Source organism: Panulirus ornatus, chromosome 66 (genome assembly GCF_036320965.1).
Source record: "Panulirus ornatus isolate Po-2019 chromosome 66, ASM3632096v1, whole genome shotgun sequence".
NCBI lineage: Eukaryota > Metazoa > Arthropoda > Malacostraca > Decapoda > Palinuridae > Panulirus > Panulirus ornatus.
The window spans coordinates 16174765-16192709 of record NC_092289.1 but is presented as its reverse complement, the minus strand read 5'-3'; the positions used below and the strand labels follow the sequence as shown (position 1 = coordinate 16192709).

The following is a 17945-nucleotide window of genomic DNA, read 5'->3' as shown; positions in this document are numbered from 1 at the left end:
ATTTTCAAGTACACTTTCTATATACACTCAAAAGTTCTTTTATTACTCTTCACCGCATTACACATCAAATGATTTATGCCCTAGACTTTTTCAATCTTTCAAGCATTACCAGCCTTTTCACTTTATCCTTTGTAATATCTTCTCCCCAACATCTATTCCTGTCTCTCCTTATCTCCAATCCGTCCATCCATACAAACAGACACATCTCTATGTTCTTTAACCCTAAAATGATGAGGCATATAAACCTAACAAAGGGTATGCCAGGAATTATAATGGCTAAATTTCATCAAGATGCATCAAAATGTTTTAATTTTTAAAGGTTTACTACATTTAGAACTGCCCACTGATAATAAGATTTTTGTATGACTCTTGGGTGTTGCCCTGGTCACTTCCCATATACAGGGAGCATGGGTGGTGACTCAGTGATGCCTCGGACTGTGACAATGTGTAATGCACATCCTCCCCCACCACCCTTGTGAAGGATCAATACTATTTCATGGCTCACATTCAGAGGTAAGAGAAAATTGGAATGATACACACCCACCTCCACCAGATCACAGGATCTATACATGTAGTTCAGCACTATATCATGGTCATATATATTAACTCACTTGTTCGTACATATCTTTTACCTTTAAACATGTATCCTTTATCTTATGAGAAAGAAAAGATTTTGATAAGCACACCCTGCTCACTATCAACTTCTGGAGATGTATATTTCAGCAGTATACCATGGCCATAGAAGGTATGTTAACTCTTTATTTTCCCTTACATATAATTTACTTTCAAATTTTTTCATTGTAAAATGGGAAACAGAAAATTTGCATATGTTCAATATCTAAATCATGACCAACTGTTTGCAAGTCACATAGTATCTAAGGGTTGAAATATTCTCTCCAGTAAAGACCAGATATACTGCAATACTTGTAAGGGTACTGCATTGTGTATATACATTTTGCTTTACTATGCTAACAGTTAGGCATTTCAATTAAGGTTTTTGCTCAGTCCAATTATTACCAATGATTAATCTGGAACATACTGATTAGTTAATAAATTAATTATCAAATAGCTACAATGCTAATTGTTTTTTGTTTCTTTAATTTTCTATACTTTCTCAACTTTAGTCTTTTTCCTAAACCAAATCAGAGAAAGAAAATTATGTTCAGGTGTAAAAGAGAAAAAAACCAAGCCAATCCTTACTCAGATTACGACCTCAAATGAGGAATCACTGAGGGCTGCCCTGGGGCTCACATGAGGATTTAAAGATTTCCACCCTTATCTGAATTTCCAACTGATGTTTATTTCCAACACTTACCCATAAATGTCATTAACATTCTCCTGCCACGAGCTGAAAAAATTTCACATACTTCGGTCATCCACAGACTGTCAAAGAAGATGCAAGTACAGTGACCAGATGTATTGACACTTGTACATGCCCTTGATCACATGCAATAAATATAAATAAGATGACTGATGAATAAAGTGTAAAATATTTTCATTTCACTTCTCATCTGTTTGTAGGAGGCGAATCATAGGTGACCCTGAGTGACATTAAAGGCCAAGGTGAGTTATAAGGGGATCTGATTGACAACAAGCATGTAAGCCAGCCTATGATATAACCCAGTCACAACAATGGCCTGACATAATTTGACGCTATATGCTGTTGAGTTTGAAAATATTTGTGTTTGTGTTGCAGATAAAGATGGGTATTTAACAGATAATACAAAATCAAGTATGTTTAAAGGAATTTTTTTACAATGAAAAAATTGAATTGCTAGCGACATAGAAAAATGCTACTAGTTCTGTTTAGGTTTTAGCTTTACAATTAATTACTTTCAGGGATTCACAGTGATATAAACTGTGCCACTGTAAACTCATTTACTGTGCATGGCAATCATTTCATGCAATGCAGTTAAAGATAGCCATGAAGGAATCACATGTCTGATGTCTCGTGATGGCTTAAATTAGCTACCAACCTCTCTCCCCCAGTAAAATGTGAAATTAGAATTTTTTGTTTTAGAATAAATATCCCTGGGGATGGGGAGAAAGAATACTTCCCAAATATTCCCTGCGTGTCGTAAAAGGCGACTAAAAGGGGAGGGAGCGGGTGGCTGGAAACCTTCCCCTCTCGTTTTTTTTTTAATTTTCCACAAGAAGGAACAGAGAAGGGGGCCATGTGAGGATATTCCCTCAAAGGCCCAGCCCTCTGTTCTTAACGCTACCTCGCTAATGCGGGAAATGGCGAATAGTATGAAAGAAAGATGAATAAATAAATCATTTCTGTAGGATTAATGTTTACATTTCCTGTGATTTGAAAATTATTTATTCATTTACTTCATGTAAAAAAGTTCTGCTGGTGTACATATGTAAAAATAAATAAAACTAAAAAATGTGTAAATAATACATATGAGTGTAGTATGTCTTGGAAAGAAATCATAGTGTAATGGTCTAAGGTGGACGTATATGTGTAATAATGATTGGAAATAAAATCCTACTCTGGCTGCTTACCCACCACAGTGTAGTCCATTTAAAATTTTTCATGCCAATATCAATGCTCTTATCCTAATTTTGTTCTCTTTTGTATATATTTATGGACAATATACATATATTCTATTAGGAAAAATAATAAATCTTTTGGTATGCACTGGGCTAGCAACACTTAAGGTAAATTGCACATTTTAACAATTAACAGGCTCTGAAAAATAAACAAGACACCACTGTACAGTAACTAAAAAGACTAAAAATAAAAATTCCACACTGAATGTAGTTTATAAAACTAACTGATAAGCAAGATGTACACTGTTTTATAAATAAAAAAATCCTAAAAAAATATTCCTTACTCTATCCTAGTATACAAAGTGATTTCTTGTCCCCAACATAACACATATATATGAACAGTTTATTCTGTAAGCCAGATGGCACAGCTGCATATTAACAAATTAAGGGCTTATGTCCACTTCAACTGACCAGACCTCAGCCTAGGTGGCAATCGGTAAAGATGCTACTGTCAAAGTAATAACTATCTATTTGAAGAGCGCAATGCTCGGGCCAAGAGAAGTGCAAAGGCTGCAATGGCTGCCACACCCAAGCCAACCTTCAACCAGGTGCTATGTTCACCAACCACTACACCCAGTTGCTTCAGGTGTCTGTAACAGAGAAAACATCAATTACTTTCCTATTAGTAAGTGGATGCAGATAGTTGTCACTTGTATATTAGGGAATGGAAGAAGAAGAAAAAAAAGTAAATGACACTCAAAGTGCATGTTTGTGAATGATGGCAATGTCATGAGAGGAATATGGAAAGGCAAACACTGCATCAGCTTACAGGGAAACCTGGGCAAACTCCCAATGTTGGTCCGATAGCTGATGAGATTCAAACTAATTAAGAGCAAGGTAATGAGGATGGGACACAGTGAAAGACAGCTTTGGTGCAACCATTACTTAGTGGGAAATAAACTACAGGAAATCTTTGTGTGAAAGAGATCTGGGATTAACATTATGCCAAATCTGTCATCAGAATAACTGTGAAAGGGGAAAACTGAATGGAAATGCTTGGCAAGCTGTCCACAACATATATTAAACCAAAGATAGAGTATACCTTTCAAGTCTGATTGCTGCATCTAAAGCAGCACAAAGACCTGACTGAAAGGGTGCAAAGAAAGGCAATCACGATGGTACCTGAAATGTGACAGCTTAGCAACAATGAAAGGCTGAAGGTGACAGAAATCCCATCATGGATGAGAGAAGAAAGAAGGGAACCTAATAATAGCCTTCAAATTTCTAAATCAATTGGATAATGCTGTCAGAGAATAGTATTTGGTGATGCAGTACCACAGTAGCCAGGGGGCCACAACAAAAAGTTGGTTAAAATGGAAGAAGTACTGGTTTTGTGGAAGCATGGTGGATGGTTGGAATACTCGCAATTCACTAGGGTTTCAAGGCTACCAGATGTATGGAACTCTCTACCCATATTGTACAAATAGGAAATGAAATACACAAACAATAATCCAGTGAGATGAGATAGGGAGGAAGATTTGCTAAGTACTGAAATTAAGAGGAAAGGTATAATTAGGTTACAGAAGTGTACTGACCCATACAAGGTTACAGAAAAGTACTGACCCATACAAGGTATATATTCCTGATAAAGTCTCTCAAAGTATATCAGTATATGTGCAGAAACACTTTACTGACTGTTATACGTTCAAAAACCTGTTGGAAGAGAGTGCACAGCAAAGGAAGAAGAAGAAAGCAAACGTTGTGCTGATCTGTAAGAAATAAGACTGGGAAATTATATCAAAACAAAAATTAATATCACTAAGAAAAATTGTCTTGAAAACACTGAATGAAATGGAAAACAAATGGAAAAACTGCAGAAGGGAAACTACCCAAGTGACTAGCCACATGGGTTTAAAAAGAATGAACTCTGTTTCAGACAAAAGAGACGGATGGGTGGATTGAGTGCTCTGCCAAAAGGCATCGACACAATCCCAAAAAGGAAGTTAGGAAAGAGGTGGATATTCAAGCAGACATATGTAAGGGACTCCTTCAGAGTGGAAAGAAACAGAGGAAGCATATAAGAGGAGCCTTTTCCAAGCAGGGTGGGATTACTAGTGGCATTCCACAGGGCTTAAGTCTTAGGACCCCTGCTACTCTTGATCAATATAAATGACTTATCAGAAAGACTAGATTCATACCTGAATATGTTATGATATACTATGCGAATATGTATGTATGAATTATGCTACATTCATAAGGAAAGTCAGGAATGATGAGGATTGCATGAACTTACAAAAGGTATTTAAATGCAATCATACTAATGTCACAAGGGAGATAAGAAATGAGGATTGCTTTAAATTACAAAAGGATTTAAACAGCATTGCACTAAGGTCATAAGGGGAGTAAGGATTGAGATGGATTGAAATTATGTACATAAGGATTTAAGCAAACTGCCCTTCTGGTCTGCTACATGGCTTCTCAAGTTCAACCCAAGTAAATAAAATGTAATGTAGATGAGACTTAGTGTAAGAATGCCTTCGTATGACTATCAAACTACATGAATCTGTAAGTGAGAGATGTGAGGGTCAATACAGTACACAACTTATCACTAAAACACTCCATTAGAAAAATTAAGGAGGGATAATCATGTAATTATTGTACTCAAATACATCCAAAATTCTTTTTATTTAACAGGCTATTCATATATTATGTCTAAATTAATGATGCATCTCAAGTTCAACACCACATATAGAAGAACAAAGTTCTCAGAGCAACAAGACAGTGTCAGAGGTAAGAGAAATTAATTATAAGGAGATGTTAAAGGCCATAAATATGCCAACCATTGAAAAGAAAATGGGAAGATTTTATCACAATTTTCATGTTTTAAATCATTCTGACTGTTGAAAGAGAACATTTGTATGAAAGAGGCAAGAAGAGAGAAATCATAGACCACTGCATGAAGTAAAGCAAGAATCTTGTACCAAAATTCAATATACAGCAAGACAAATACAGATTATGAAAAATATTAAATAAACAAAACTAGCGCTAAAATATTCATGCAAAGTATACTAACACTATTTTTTGTCATCTCTCTAACTGGATCAACTGATAGTCTCAAATCATTTGTCTTAAATCAACTGCATTCACTGATGGCTTATGTGCGATTCATCAAATTACTATTGCTACCAGCAGACAACAATTAACTAAATGAAACTGAAAACATGCAAGCACTCAGCAAACCATAATAATCATATGAAATCATAACAAAAAGCATTTCTTTAATTGTGACAGCATCCTATATCAAATTCTCACAAGTTTTATCTGGAAATATGCTGATGACTTTGATCATATTGTGCTCTCATGTAGAAAGCTCCACTATTCAAGATGACATTGTTCATAAGGAATACCTTCAGATTTTCTAACACAAATGAATTAATCATATATGAAACAAGAAAACTCAAGCATCAATTTCTAACAAATCCATGAATTTTCACAGCATTTTTATTCTGAAAATAATTCTAATTCTTTACTGACATCATATCTTTCAATGTTAATAAAGTTTCGAACACTGTCTAATTTAATCTTCATAAAGAGCAAGACTGTCTTCTAAAAGTAAACAACTAATTCAAACATAATAACTTTTAAAAATCTGTCATCCCTTGAGTTAATATCAAAGGAATATTTACAATTCTAATTGAACTAACTGATGGGCAACAGACTGCAAAATTAGGCCACTAGCATACAAGACTGGAAGAGATTACACTAAAGAAATATACACATCATTTGTAAATGATGAAGGTCACTCTGGCCTATTGGTGAGTTTTGAAGAATGAAAAACTGCTCCTCTCCAAGGGAGCATCCTGTGAATTTCCGAGATCCTCCAACATTCTTTGAGTTATGATCCTTTAATCCCCTGGCTTTTGATGAGGTTTTATCTTCTAACCCTTTGTTAATCACCCTTCAGTTGCTGCAGCCTACAACTTGGTGTCAGTCTCACTTGCCAATCAACAACCTCAAAATGGTGCTGATGTCATCATCCTCCCAGCTGACATGCTCGCTAAAACTGGTTGCCTCATATTTCCAAAAACATAGTTGTCACTGACAGTAGTTAACAGTGGTTGAGAGAAAAGCTTTTCAAAAGGGAAAGTAAGAAAGAAAAAGATGCAGTAATCCAGAACATTTTTATGCACAATGCCATCAAGAAGAGATACAATTTTTCATTCTTAACATATCACCTTTCCCTCTGAGGTTACTCTGTCCCACGAGCTTGAGAGTATATCAACATGGAGAAAGAAAGACAGAAGAAACACTTTTTAACTAACAAAATCCATGGCAAGAAAAGTTAACTTAAAAGGAATCCTGAAACTCATTAGCAAACTTTTGCCTTAAAGTTGGAAAGCCTAATTCCAACAAGGTTGATCCTCAACATTTGGGGCAGGGAATTGTTAAAAAAAAAAAAAAAGTACAGAAGAATGCCAAAGACCTCTATCTGATCTTTTCCTTAGAAGGGTTCTTAAAAATGGACAGGGGGAAGCTACTTTTTTTACATCAATGGTTCTGACATGCATGCCAGGATGAGACAACAAGACCAATGTTACTCCAAGATGAGACGAACCTTGTTGAGAGGGGTCAAAAAATGTTATGAGATTACAGTGCACTCTGTTTCAAAATTTCAACTGAGCATTAAGGCATGATTTTCTTCAGTAGTATTCTTGTGATAAGTTATCAATATTGGGGTACTTTGAGCATTATTTTTCCCCAAGAAAGTTTTTAGTTTGTAATGATCTTAACCCATGATGGTCAACACTGAAAATGGAAATATACCTATGTCTGAGCACTGTATATCTCATAAAGTCTTCTTCCAGGTCAACTGGCTATTACAAAGAGAATTTGAAAGAGTAATCAATCATATGATGTTGCTAAAAAATTCCTTTGATTGCAGCAAACCCAAGACCTTTGTCAACTACCACTTGGGTTGCAATGTGGTCCAGGTCTACTCAAAAAGAGAGACCTGGGAAGCTCAACCTAGGTAGGTTCAAACATGCACAAACCAAAGCCAATGGACAGTGGTTTTCTTGTAAGAGGTAAAATCATTGATATAAAAAAGGATTAAAGGGAAAAAAGGCAAAGAAAAGACCTTAACTTTCTAAAGAATCTATATCTTCATGGACAACTGAGAATACTTCCAGACTAAGTGTACTGTAGTTGAAATATATAATACTGTGGAGCACGTCATTTTGTTACACATTCTCCAGGTGTGACAGTAAGTGTTCATTTTAATGGCCCTTGTTTAACACTAGAGACACACAGACTGGTAACAGGAAAAAGATATCTACCTGAGTAACCATCCTCAACAAAGGGGACCAGTTGAAAGCTCTTCTCCCTATAACACTTCTGTTTTCAGGAATAAAGACCTTGACAAGGCACTGGCCCATATACCACAGACTCCTTGAAGACAGAAAGCTAGGAGAAACAGGTTTTGGTACAATACTAAGGAAACTTTTATTTTTTCTAAATATGACTGAGAACTGCAAGGACCTTGTTCATAGAGCAACAGATTGCTACGATGTCCTCAATACACAACAGAAACTCACATCCTGTAATAGGAAATTCTGCAAGAGGATCCAAAGAACCACTCTGATGTGTATGGATTTTTGTTCCTCTTCTGAAACCTGCAGTTTCAATTACTTTTTTAATTAAAAGTCTATTGATGACTGTTCATCAGACTTACGAATCGAGAGGTACTTCGGGCATGGCTATCAGCAGATATATGTTTAAAGATGAGAAACTGGTTTACCCAGAAGCTCACTGTTTTGGGATTTTTGTGTAGTCAAAAGCCTTTTCTCTCAGGTGATAAAAGGATCCTGTAAAAGCATACTAATCTATTCTGAGACAATTTAAATTTTGACTAGGAATCAGCCAAGACCTTTCCTAACTGATGATAAAAACTGCTTCCTGAAGAACAATGCAAATTAGTAATCCTACTCTGGCAAATTCCTTTCTTGAATGCATATGCAAGATCATTCAGATATTCAAAAACTCTCTCTCATGAGGTTGTGGATCTTGAGATCAGAGAGGTTATCAGTCTCATAAAGAGGAAAACCTGAAGGACTATGCATAACCCAACAGGGATCAAGTGAACTATCATATTTGGTTCCTAGCCTAAAAGCCAAAAACTTCTAATTTGGGGGTGAATTAGGAAATGACAGTAAGCTTTCTTCTACATTCAGGTTAGTTGTCAAACTGTTCTGCAGTAAGAACTCATGAACTCTCTGTACAGCAGACACCCTAAATTTGTGCATTCTTATGCTGGTATGAGCAAGGACATATCCAGAATTATTCTTTCCCTGTCTGAGTCCTTTTCAATGACCAGAAAGATGTTGTCACCTCAAAGGTTCTATCAAAACTTAATGAAACATTTCTAGCATATATCTTTTAACCCTCTAGCTGTGTAGTTAGGATATATCCAAATAAACATTTACAGTATACCCACTGGCTGCAACATTTGGATTTATCCTGTGGCAACCCCAAAAAAATTTCCTTACACTAAGGTGTCTGAGTATATCACCTGCAAATGATTCAACTTCCAAAGCTGCATGCATACTGCCATACATGTTCTATACTGTGAAATCTTTATTTTTGTATGCCTCAGCTGTTTAAAGCTGATAGCTGAATAATAGTGTAAAACTCACTCCCCCTGCAGTACAAATAGGTAACTACCCTAGATGTTGATGCAATCTTGTGTGGCCCTGAGGTTGCCATCTTCAGGGCAGAATGAAACCTAGTATCCTCATTTATGTTGGAATGCTCTTCAAGTTCATGGAGTGTAATGTAAGTTTTGAAGTACGAAAAACTGGGTCTTACCATAGCAGCGTCCAGTGACATTTTCTGAAGTTGTTTCCCACCCTACCTTCTCCTTGGCTCAGAAAAACTTTTTCTTGAGCAACAGTGACCATCATCAGGTTGGAATCCATGTTCTAAGAATTAAGAAGTATGTATGTATCAATGGCATGAGTACAATCAAGTCATCACCAATTAGAGGTTGCTTTCTAGTTGGTGGGTGGAGCCTCGCCAAGCTAGTAGACCACTAGCATTCAATATGTTGTTAGCAAGGGGTAAGGGACATTTATCCCCATAGATGGCTGGAGGAAGAGGTTTCTTATCCCGAGATCCTAGACATTCTCTCAGCACTCACTGGACAACCCTCAGAAAAAAGTTATTCCTATTTCAGAACTTACATTTATCAAATTTGTGAATTCCATTCAATATTGGCATATACATACAGCACAAGCTTTGTTTCAATGTAATATTTCGCACATATGATGCAATTTCATGTTTTTTAATATATCTTGTTTCATACTGAATCATCTTCCTCGATTTTACTGTCATTCAGTTACGAACACTTTTAGTCAAATTTCACAACTGTTCTTGTTGAAAATTTGGATTACCATTGCTTAACATTACTGCCAAAAAATTCTATTCTTAGACTGTAAACTTTATGGCCATTTCAAGCTGGGAAAGGAATAAAAAGATCAAACTAAGACTCAATTTTCATGAAAAACTGAAAAATACAGAACTTCCATGAAATCTAATAATGCAGAGAAAGGCCAATTTCTCATAAAAAAAAAAATCATAACCAGATAAAGCTCAATACAAAAGGTTCATGTCATCTAAAATTCAATGAAATTTTGTAGCCTTCAATTTCCAGATGTATTTACACACAATACATGGGGAACGAGAAACTAATTGCAAAAACTGTTAGTATCACAAAGCAGAACTTGAACAGAGAAGAAATGATAAAATAGCCATTCCTGATTAATATATGAAAAGCAAATCTATACAACAGACAAGCAACAGTCAGTAAAATCCAAAGCAGCATATCAAAGTTAACAATGCTTCTGCCCACCTTGCTACGTACGATGTGTCTTGCCGCAACAGAAGCATGTGTACTAAACGGCGAAGAGTGCTGCAAATGCATTCACAATAACCACACTATTAAAAATTACACTTAACCATCAAATATCTGCTTATCTAAAGGAATCTTAATGCATTCATCAGGACATTACAACAACTTTCACATTTCAATATGCAATATGCTGCCACTGAAGAAGAGTACTGACACGAGGGGAATTGTTTCTATGCATGAGTAAAACCTGTGTTGGGATGCATGTCTTCAAGCCAGTCTTGCGAAAGGCAACTTGATGAGCCAAAAGGGAAATTCAAAAACAATGAAATAAATCTTTAGAAAACCAATCAATATGAGTCCACCAGTCCTTGAGTACAAGGCCCCAGATCAACTATAAACAGTAAGATCAATACCAGTGATAACCTACCCTCCCTCAAACCTGCTGTAAACAATCACTGCCAGTAGTATAAATCTGATGATGAAATCAAGGAAGAAAGGTGGAAGGAATATGCTAGGACCATCCTACCAAGTTAAACATTATCTAAGACACATTTACATATCTCTCCCAAGTCAGGATTCGTTATACATCAAACTAAATCCAATCTGAGACCATATGCCTAAGTCAGATAGTACAAACATCTATAAAGGAATTGTACAATCTTAACTGCATTCACATGAACCACGATAACCTTCCCTAAAAAAAAAAAGAGAGAAAAAAAGATTGTTCCCATAATTTTCTCCTTTAAGACTGTCAGGCATACAATGTTTGTTTTTATTTTGGCCTATGCCATTCAAAAAAAAACTCTACTTCGTCATTTGTAATCACAATTATGCTTTTAATATCTCCCCCTTTCCAAAGAATAATTTTGTAATTTTGAATCATGTCTACTTCATCTTGAGTTTCTTGTTTGATCTGCTTCTTTAGTGTCATTGTCTTTACTGTCATAGTCACTCCCATTGCCATAACTTCAGAAATTTTGCTGTCACTAATGTGTTGCAAATTGCAAGCCATTCTTTGGAGCACTGAAATCTAATTGCTTTGTGCATGGTTTACATGGCAGATCAAATCAGTCAACAAATGATTCTGGGTTTAAATCATTAAAGAATCAAGAAATCATTTTCAAGATTAGTTTCCTAGTAAGTGATAGTTCTTTTCCATATCTATCTTTCTATAATAACCATCTCCACTCTAAATTCCATGAAGTGGATCAATTATATACAAGTTCTTAAATGCATATCCTCAATCCAAGCCCAAACTGATACAGTGAAGCATAAATTTCCTCATTTACAAATATGAGTTTCCTACTTTTACACTTTGCACTTTACACGATTTGTCAAGGCTGACTAACATTTCTATTTACACCTCCTCTTTTTTACCAACATATCATCTTACATATATTCTTCATGAATATACAAACCTAAGATACTTTCATATACATGTGCTTTTAATGGTTTCATTACATATCATTCTCTTTGGTCTTCACTCTATTTGTGCTTCTCATTCCACCTATCATATGGAAATTGACTATATTGCTCTTATCTCTCACTCATCCTAACCTATATAACCTTGGGTTTCATACTGTTATATCAGAAATGGATCATGATATCCTTAACGTCTACACTTCACACAATTTTTTTTTTTTACTTGCCTTATATTTCAGTGCACCTGCAATTTTTCTTTATTGCATGACTGTTCTCATATATAATTCTCCCATTACCATCCTCAATTACATTTGCTTTCAACACCTAAACTCATCTACAGCTCCCTATTTTCAACACATAGAACAATGCTACACTCTGACATCCCATCTGCTTCCAAATCTTGAGTCTTGCTTTTCCTTACATTCACTTTCAGAATTCTCCTCTAACACACATCATTGAAGCATACCATCATTCCATCCAGCTCTTGCTCTGATTTAGCTAAAAATACAGCATCATCTGCATAAAGCAGCTGTGGCAGCTTCTATTCTGTTCCAACATAAGTTAGTTGAAACTAAAGACATATCATACTACTGAGATGTCATCATGTTGGATTGCACAAGTTACCTCAGGCCTCCTCAACAAAATCTGTGAGTGTGTTTGTGAGTGTTCCCTGTATATGAGCCTAACAACACCAGGCAAACCCACAGGCTATTCTATGCTCCACTTTGACAACTTCATATGCCCTGGTTCAGCCCACCTCCAATTTATTCTATCCCATACAAATCTGAACCCTAAAAATGTTCAATTCCTGCTACCCAAAACATTTTTACTCCATCCTTCCAACTTCTTCTTGGTTTAAAAGTGTCCAAGCAAAGAAGAAACAGTATGAATAAGTCTACCACACAAAATATCACAAAAATTTTGAAAACCAAACATGAAAAATGTACAGATCATTCAATGTGCTGCAAAGGGAAATAGAAATCTGCATAGGATGAGCACAGAAACATTCAAAAGAAACTTTGATAAATAACTAACAATATGTCATGTTATGTCCAAGACTGACAATCACACACAGTGCATAGTGGAAAAGAAAACAGTCTTGTTAATCCAACACTATTTGCTTGCCCTGCATAATGATAAAATTTCAAAGTACATATTCCCTTTGTTCCTTCCACTTCTACAACATGGATCCTCTTTGCCAATCTTGCAGCATTAATCCTTTCCACATGTCCCAAGCAATTCAGTGTATCTTACTCATCCATCTCAACCTACCTATGCTTACCATCAAACCTCTCCTTACACTGCACATGGTTCAGACACTTCATTTCCAACTCATCTCCCCCCCTTCTCTCTCTCTCCTCCATTGGCCCATGACTGAAAACCATACAATACTGTTAGGTCTATCATGCTTTCAAACATACCTATCTTTGTTCTAACCTTTCTCTCCACAGGTCATTACAACTCTCAGAACCTTAGACTCCTCTTCTACCCTAAGACACACTTCAACCACTATGGTTCCATCCACTGCCAAGCCTGTCTGCATATACTTAAAGCACTCCACTTCCTTCACGCCCTACCCATACAAACTTACAAACAAGCCATCCACTTTTACCCTATTGCACCTCAATATCTTAACTTTCTTCACAAATCTTTCTCATTTCATACACTCTTCCAAACACGGTCTGTCAGTCAGATGAACTGCCTACAAACTTAACTGAGGGAGGTAGCAGATGGTATGCAGCCAACAACCAGTACTACCCACTGGGTATTGGGATGGTTAGTGAGGCTGCACGGTGAGCCAGCACTTCACTGTTGTCAAGCTACCCACATGTGGACTACTGGCATTCTATCTACAAATATGGAATCTCTCCTTGTCATATGTAACATGTGACAACACTGGACTCACACAGCTCATTCTTCGTAACCCTAGATTTTCCTGCGATGAGCAATAGGTGCTAGCCCTGTCTATTTGCAAAATGGAAGGAGCAACAAATAGAAGTAGTAGGTAGAAACATTTAGACAGGAGCATTAGGTAGAAACATTAGGTAGAAGTAGTAAGTAGAAACATTACCCACGAGCATTAGGTAGAAGTCAGTAGGAACATTAGGTAGGAGACTGCAAACACTGTGCTAAAGTTGCTCTCTGCCAGTGGCCTGCTATGGGCAAAGCACTAAAGGTTACACAGTGGCACTGGAGTTCACTAGATAAGGAGACTTTATTGCAGTGGCAACCCCCTGGGGGAGTTCCTGGAGAGAACAGGCATCAGAGAAACTGACAGACACATAGTCAAATCTTCATTGACAACAATGCAAATTAACCTAAACAATTCTCAGATGCCTCACAATTACTTGATCTTTTTCTCCCAAACACTTTCAATCACCTAAGACAATGCCATTCTTTTTAATTCTGTAAACAAGCCAGGAGAGTAATCATGTGTTGAAAATTCAGCTCTTGAGGGAAAATTCTGGCTTGCCTCATGATTAATGGCCAATACAATGGAAAGTTCTTAATCTCTTTCAAGCTGCTTCATTCCAGGAAAACCTTATCCAAATAAGTGTTTTTCGTTTCATGCAAAGTCTTCCTCTTGAACATCTACTTAAGCATCTCACTATCAGCATAACAATTCGAAAAGTTTTTCTGTTTCTCTTAATCACAAAAGGTAGAAGTACCAAACCCCTAATCTTCACTTAACTTCTTGGCACAAATAACTTTTTCTAGTTTCTTTTGTAATTCCACTTTTTTGGGTTACTAAGCAAATTGTTTCCTCTTACTTTTTTGGGTAACTAAGCAAATTGTTTCCTCTTACTTTTTTGGGTAACTAAGCAAATTGTTTCCTCTTGGTACTACCACTACCCAGAGCAATGTTATATGGTTGTGAGGCATGGGCTATAGATAAGGCTGTACAAAGAAGGGTGGATGTGTTGGAAATTAAATGTTTGAGGACAATATGTGGTTTGAGGTGGTTTGATTGAGAAAGTAAAGAAAGGGGTGAGAGATGTGTGGAAATAAAAAGAGCCTGCTTGAGAGAGCAGAAGAGTGTGTTGAAATGAATTGGACATATGGAGAGAATGAGCGAGGAAAGATTGACAGAGGATATATGTGTCAGAGGTGGAGGGAACAAGGAGAAGGAGACCAAACTGGAGGTGGAAGGATGGAGTGAAAAAGATTTGGAGCGATTGGGACCTGAACATATGGGAAGGTGAGTGGTGTGCAAGGAATAGAGTAAATTGGAACGATGTGGTATACCAGGGTTAATGTCCTGTCTATGGACTGAACCAGGGCATGTGAAATGTCTGGGGTAAACCATGGAAAGGTCTGTGGGGCCTGAATGTGGATAGGAAGCTGCAGTTTTGGTGCATTACACATGACAAATAGAGACTGAGTGTGAACAAAAGTGGCCTTTTTGTCTATTTTCCTGGAGTTACCTCAATGAAACAGGGTAGCGATGCTGTTTCCTTTGGGGTGGGGTAGTGCCAGGAATGGAAGAAGGCAAGCATGAATATGAACATGTGTATAAATATGTACATATATATATGTAAAGTCAGGGGTTGGTGAGAGGACAAGAGCAAAGGAAAAAGTAGCACTATTCCTGAAGCAGGAGTTGTGGGAGTATGTGACAGTGCAAGAAAGTAAACTCTAGACTGATATGGGTAAAGCTGAAAGTGGATGGAGAGAGATGGGTGATTATTGGGGCCTATGCACCTGGGCATGAGAAGAAAGATCATGAGAGGCAAGCGTTTTGGGAGCAGCTGAGTGAATGTGTTAGCAGCTTTAAAGCACGAGACCGGGTTATAGTGATGGGTAATTTGAATGCAAAGATGAGTAATGCGGCAGTTGAGCGTATAACTGCTGTACATGGGGTGTTCAGTGTTGTAAATGGAAATGGTGAAGAACTTGTAGATATGTTTGCTGAAAAAGGACTGGTGATTGGGAATACCTGGTTTAAAAAGAGAGATATACATAAGTACATGTATGTAAGTAGGAGAGATGGCCAGAGAGCGTTACTGGACTACGTGTTAACTGATAGGTATGTGAAAGAGACACTTTTGGATGGAAATGTGCTAAGAGGGCCAACTGGAGGAATGTCTGATCATTATCTCGTGGAGGTGAAAGTGAAGATTTGTAGAGATTTTCAGAAAAGAAGAGAGAATGTTGGGGTGCAGAGAGTGGTTAGAGTAAGTGAGCTTGGAAAGGAGACTTGTGTGAGGAAGTACCAAGAGAGATTGAGTGCAGAATGGAAAAAGGTGAGAGCAAATGATGTAAGGGAGTGGGGAAGGAATGGGATGTATTTAGGAAAGCAGTGATGGCTTGTGCAAAAGATGCCTGTGACATGAAAGATGTGAGAAGTGGGCAGATTAGAAAGGGTAGTCAATGGTAGGATGAAGTAAGAATGTTAGTGAAAGAGAAGAGAGAGGCATTTGGATGATTTTTGCATGGAAATAGTGTGAATGACTGGGAGATGTATAAAAGAAAGAGGCAGGAGGTCAAAAGAAAGGTGCAAGACATAAAAAAGAGGGCAAATGAGAGTTGGGGTGAGAGAGTATCATAAAAATTCTTGGGAGAATAAAAAGATTTTTGGAAGGAGGTAAATAAAGTGCATAAGACAAGAGAACAAATGGGAACATTGGTGAAGGGGGGGTAATGGGGAGGTAATATAAAGTAGTGGTGAAGTGAGAAGGAGATGGGGGTGAGTATTTTGAAGGTTTGTTGAAATGTTTCATAACAGAGTGGCAGATATAGGGTGTTTTGGTCGAAGTGGTGTGCAAAGTGAGAGGGTCATGGAGAACGGTTTGGTAAACAGAGAAGTAGTGAAAGCTCTGCATAAGATGAAAGTCGGAAAGGCGGCGGGTTTGGATAGTACTGCTGTGGAATTTATCAAAAAAGGAGGGTGACTGTGTTCTTGACTGGTTGGTAAGGATATTCAATGTATGTATGTTTCAGGGTGAAGTGCCTAAGGATTGGAGGAATGCATGTATAGTGCCATTATACAAGGGCAAAGGGGATAAAGGTGAGTGTTCAAATTACAGAGGAATAAGTTTGTTGAGTATTCCTGGGAAATTATATGGGAGAGTATTGATTGAGAGGGTAAAGGCATGTACAGAGCATCAGACTGGGGAAAAGCAGTGTGGTTTCAGAAGTGGTAGAGGATGTGTGGATCAGGTGTTTGCTTTGAAGAATTTATGTGAGAAATACTTAGAAAAACAGATTGATTTGTATGTAGCATTTATGGATGTGGAGAAGGCATATAATAAAGTTGATAGAGATGCTTTGTGGAAGGTATTAAGAGTATATGGCATGGGAGGTGAGTTGTTACAAGCAGTGAAAAGTTTCTATCAAGGATGTAAGGCATGTGTATGAATAGGAAGAGAGGAAAGTGATTGGTTCTCAGTGAATGTCGGTTTGTGGCGGAGTGCATAATGTCTCCATGGTTGTTTAATTTGTTTATGGATGGGGTTGTTACGGAGGTGAATGCCAGAATTTTGGAGAGAGGGGCAAGTATGCAGTCTGTTGTGGATGAGAGGGCTCGGGAAGTGATTCAGTTGTTGTTCGCTGATGATACAGCACTGGTGGCTGATTAGCATGAGAAACTGGAGAAGTAGTTGGTAAAGTGTGTGAAAGAAGAGAGCTGAGAGTAAACGTGAATAAGATCAAGGTTATTAAGTTCAGTAGGATTGAGGGACAAGTCAACTGGGAGGTAAGTTTGAATGGAGAAAAACTGGAGGAAGTGAAATGTTTTAGATATCTAGGAGTGGATTTAGTAGTGGATGGAAACATGGAAGCAGAAGTGAGTCACAGGGTGGGGGAGGGAGTGAATTTTCTGGGAGCATTGAAGAATGTGTGGAAGGAAAGAACATGATCTCGGACAGCAAAAATGGGTATGTTTGAAGGAATAGTGGTTCCAACAATGTTATATGGTTGCAAGGCATGGGCTGTAGATAGGGTTGTGTGGAAGAGGCTGGATGTGTTGGAAATGAGATGTTTGAGGACAATATGTGGTGTGAGGTGGTTTGATCGAGAAAGTAACGAAAGGGTAAGAGAGATGTGTGGTAATAAAAAGAGTGTGGTTGAGAGATGCAGAAGAGGGTGTACTGAAATGGTCTGGTCACATGGAGAGAATGAG

The 17945-nt window shown here is 37.4% G+C and overlaps 1 protein-coding gene across 1 annotated transcript in view; it reads right to left on the bottom strand.

Moving 5' to 3' along the window:
* Positions 1–292: 292 nt before the first annotated feature.
* The window catches only part of Miro (mitochondrial Rho GTPase), a 53248-nt gene continuing 35595 nt past the window's right edge, over positions 293–17945 (bottom strand). Inside the window, exons 15-16 of the mRNA XM_071658493.1 lie at positions 10403–10462; positions 293–3146 (exon numbers count right to left, since the gene is read on the bottom strand). Of these exons, the coding sequence (XP_071514594.1) occupies positions 3020–3146; positions 10403–10462 (187 nt within the window). The 3' untranslated portion in view covers positions 293–3019. The remainder of the gene's footprint in view (positions 3147–10402; positions 10463–17945) is intronic.